Below are 4,737 nucleotides of genomic sequence, written 5' to 3'. Positions count from 1 at the left end.
TTAAAAAAAAAAAAAAAAAAAAAAAAAAAAACCTAGATACTACTCTTGCATCATTATTATATACACAATAAATTAATAAACCTTATAATTATTTTATTTTTTTTTTTTTTTTTATTTCCTTTTTTTATAAATTAATTATATTTTTATATTAATGTTATTATATTAATGCATGCTTCCTTTTTTTTTTTTTATATCATTTTTATATCTATAAACTTAAAATTATAGTTAGGGATTTCATTTCATAAATGACATATAGGTTCTTTTTTTTCTTATATTGATAAAGAATAATGCTAAAAGAAGAAATAGAAGAAAAAAATAATTCTTTCTGCTATTTAAACGTTAGTGATGATATATATGAATTGGTTAAAAATTATGGAGGCAAAAAAAAAAATGACAATATTACTGATTCTAATTTAAAAGAAGGATACAAAAAAAAAAATGACAATATTACTGATTCTAATTTAACAGAAGGATACAAAAAAAAATGTATACTGAAATCAAATAAGAATGATCAAAATGACAATAAAAAAAAAATAATAAAATGCAATTTTTTATCTGAAAATGATAAGCTATATATTCTAGAAAATTTAAAGAAAATTAATTTGACAAAAAACTCAAATTTTGAAAATATTACAAAAAAATCAAATTTATTTCGTTGCCATTCTTTCTGTGTTGATAAAATGGAAAATATAAATATAATTAAAAGAAATGAAATGTCTAAAAATGAAAAAATTACTTTAAAACAAAAAAACACAAAATTAAATGAAAAAAAAGAAACTTTCATAAAAGAAAAGAAAATTACTAATGAAAAGATTCAAAACTTAACAAAAGAAAATAGAAATGATAATGTAAAAAAAGACCTAAAAGAAATTTCTAAAAAAAATTCAGATAATGCAAATAAAGAATTTAACTTAAAATCATTTTACCATAAAAACAGCAAAACACAACTTACTTATAATAGAATTAATAAAAATTCAAATAAATTAAATTTTTATATTAATAAAAAATACACTAATATTTTAAATGAAAATAAAAAAGATGTTTTAAATAAAAATGAAATGTATTGTGATGGAGAAATATTAAAAGAAACAAAAAAAAACATTCGTTCAGAAAATTATTCTCTTAATGGGATAAGTAATAATCAAAAAAATAGTGAAGCAAAAATTATTTCAAAAAAAAATGCACCACTAAATGAAAGAACTATTTCAAACTATGAAACAAAAAAAAGAGACAACATAAAAATGAATAAAACAAAAAAGGAAAACTCTGAAAAAAGTACTTTAAACTTAGAATGTTTTTCTGATTTTCAAAAAAAAATTAATAACAATTATGATTATAGCAAATTGGGATTAGGTAACAATTTATTATTAAAAGATAAATATAAAAAAAATGAATGTCTCTTTTTATCAGAAAAAATGAATTCAAGTAATTTGTTTAATAATTATTGTTCTTTAAATAATTCATTAAAACTTACGGTTTCTTCTTCATCAAATATAATTTCTTCTATTTCTTCTTATGATAAAAAAATAAGAAATGTTAGTGAAAATATAAAAAAAGATACTTTACAAGGAGAAAAAACAAAAAAAAATTTTCTTCATTCAAAATGTGAACATAGAAAATATATAAAAGAATCTTGTGGTGATTGTAAAGAAAGAAAAATAAAAAGAAAAGATAAAATAAAAAAAATAGACAAAAAAGAAAAGGAGAACATACAAAAAACGAAAAAATGTGAAAAAGAAAAAAAAAATAATAAAATAATTAATTATAACAATAATAATAATATTAATGATTACAATTTAAAAAATATACATAAAAAAAATAGTGTAAGTAATATTTCTTTTATTTCAAAAAAAAGTGAATCAAATAAAAATTGTTCCAGTATAAATATATGCAAACAAAAAAAAAGGATAGTAGAAATTAATATAATCTATCATATAATAAGATATAAGAAAATGCTCAAAAAAATAAAAAAAGATATATTGACAACCATAAAGAATATAACAGAAGAAAATAAAGTGAAATTACCAGAATATTTTAATACAAAAAAGTATTTTATGAAATTTTTAAAAAAGTTGAAGCAATTTTTAAAAAAAAAAATTGATGAAATAAAACGACTAAATACATTTGAAAAGAAAAACAGTATTTATGAAATATTTCTAAGCGATAAGAAAAACACTTTATTATTAAAAAAGTATTTAAAAAAGAAAAAAATTTTATCAAAATATTTAAACAGATATATTTCCAAAAAAAATTCATCCAATTATAATTTTAATTGTAGTAGTGAAAAATTAGCCAATTTAAATTATTATCAAAATTTAATAAAATTAAAAAAGACACTATTAATGAAAAGCAAAACTAATAAATTATTTAATAAAATTAATGAAAAAAATAATATTAAAGATAATAATAATAAATTATTAAAATTTGAAAATAAACATTTCACAAAGAAAAATAAAGATAGGATAAAAAAAAATTCTAATGAGTGTAAAAAAGAGAATTGTAAAATTTTTGATATTTATGAAGAAAAAAAAATATTTCCTAAAGATATAATACATGAAGAGAATTATAATGAAAAATATTATGGAGATTTTAACAAAAATAAGATTGATTATAAAAACATTCCTATATCTCCTTTATATTTAACAAAAGATAACAATAATTATTCAAACAGTTTATCAAATTCTAGAAAAATAGAATCAAGTAATTCTTTATCAATACTAAATGGTAAACAAAACATCAATAGTAACGATGTAACAACTTTAGAAGACATTAGAAGAAATGATATTGTAAAAAGAAAAATCAGTAAAGTAAAAAATGAAATCAAAGAAAATATAAATTTAATAAATGAGGTTAATAATAAATTAAATAATGAAATCAAAGAAAATAATGATTTAATAAATGAATTCAATAATAATTTAAAAAACGATATAAAAGAAGATAATCGTTTTAAAAATATAATAAAGGAAGGTAAAAATTTAAAGAATGAAATAAAAAAAGATAATTTAAAAAATGATGTAAAAGACAATCGTTTGAAAAATGAAGTAAAAAAAAATAATTATCCAAAAAATGAAATAGGGGAAAATATCGTTTTAAAAAATGAAATAGGGGAAGATATCATTTTAAAAAATGAAATAGAGGAAGGCATCATTTTAAAAAATGAAATAGAGGAAGGCATCATTTTAAAAAATGAAATAAAAGAAAATAATTATTTGGAAAACAATACAAAAGAAAACACTAAGTTGAAAAATACAATGACTGAAAACAGAATAAAAGGAGATAGTAAATTAAGAAATGTAAGTATGGAGAATAACGTTCATATCAATTATTTAGAAGAAATGAATAAAAACAAAATAAATAAAAAAATGAATGAAAATATTAATAAAACATTTAATGATACTCTTAAAATGAGTATTTATGATAAATCATTTAATAATTTTATAAGTAATTATAATAGAATACTTCATTTTAAAAAATGCAATAATTACTATCAAAATAGCAGTAGAAAGACCTATAATAGTATAATTAATTTTTCAAATGTTGATAATATTAAAATTAATATAATCAATCAAAATTTTCAGAACTTATTACAAAATAGTTTTTATATAAACGAAAATGAAAAAAAGTATAATAATAGCTGTAAAATAAAAGTCTATAAAAAAAATGAGTCTAGAAATTGTAATGATGAAAATATATTAAATACAAAAATTAGAATAATAAAAAATAATAAGAAATTTTTATGTGATAATGAGAGTTTTTATGAAAATAATTTACATAAAGTAAAACTTATTAAGGGAGATGAATATAATATAGTTAATAATATTAAAAAAAAAATTTATAGAAATTATAATTCGGCAGTATTTTTTTTTAAAAAGCAACTTTACAAAACGAATTTATTAATTCATAAAAATAAAAGAAACTTTTTTAAAAATAAATATTTATATAATTTTCAACAAAAAATTAGATATCCTTTTGATAATTTAAGAAAAGTGAAAGTACCACTTTTTTTCTCATACAACAAAATAAATAATTTTAACAATAATAATCAAAATGAAAAAAAACATCAAAATTTAAATGAATTATATTGCAATGGTAATAATAAAAGATTTGCTAATTTTCTCTAATAATATGAAAAAAAAAAAAAAAAAAAAAATCTATGTTGTATATAAAATGTGTTTATGTATATAAAATATATATTTTAATTATTTGTTTATTTTTTATAGAAAATAATTTAAATGAAAAAGAAAAAATAAACTCACATAAAATGACCAAGTATCAAGTAAAAAGAAAAATGTTTAGAAGACGAAAGAAAAGATAAAGCAATTATACATTTATATTTATGTAAATTCATAACTTGTAAATCAATATTTTTTTTTAAAATGAGGAATATTCATTTTTATTAAAGGAAATTTCTCTTTTTTTTTTTTTTTTTTTTATTATCAATTTTTGTAAGAAAAATTAAAAAATCTTGTTTCGTATTATTGTGTTATAATGGTTGTTTCTTTTTATATAACTTTTTTTTTTTTTTTTTTTAATTCGTTTTTTGTTAATATAATTTTTTCTAATTTTTTATTAATAATTTTTTGTAAAAAATTTAAATTTACATCTTAATTATTTATTCTTCAACATCTATCTAAATATATATTTTTTTTTATATAGTTAATTTATATTTTTATTTATTCAATCTGTCTTTTTTTTTTTTTTTTTTTTAATAAATTTGATTATTTTTTGAATTATTTT

General features: G+C 16.3%; 1 protein-coding gene across 1 annotated transcript; it reads left to right on the top strand.

Annotated features, from left to right (window-relative positions):
* Window positions 1-287: 287 nt before the first annotated feature.
* PGAL8A_00295300 (conserved Plasmodium protein, unknown function) lies at window positions 288-4,315 on the top strand (the record flags this gene model as incomplete). Its single annotated transcript, XM_028671955.1, has 2 exons — window positions 288-4,089; window positions 4,221-4,315. The coding sequence occupies 2 exons, from the start codon at window positions 288-290 to the stop codon at window positions 4,313-4,315; spliced, it is 3,897 nt and encodes a 1,298-aa protein (XP_028528556.1).
* Between the last annotated feature and the right edge of the window lie 422 nt (window positions 4,316-4,737).

The sequence above is a fragment of the Plasmodium gallinaceum genome (assembly GCF_900005855.1).
Source record: "Plasmodium gallinaceum strain 8A genome assembly, contig: PGAL8A_v1_87, whole genome shotgun sequence".
Classification (NCBI taxonomy): Eukaryota; Apicomplexa; class Aconoidasida; order Haemosporida; family Plasmodiidae; genus Plasmodium; species Plasmodium gallinaceum.
This window is presented reverse-complemented; position numbering and strand designations above follow the sequence as displayed.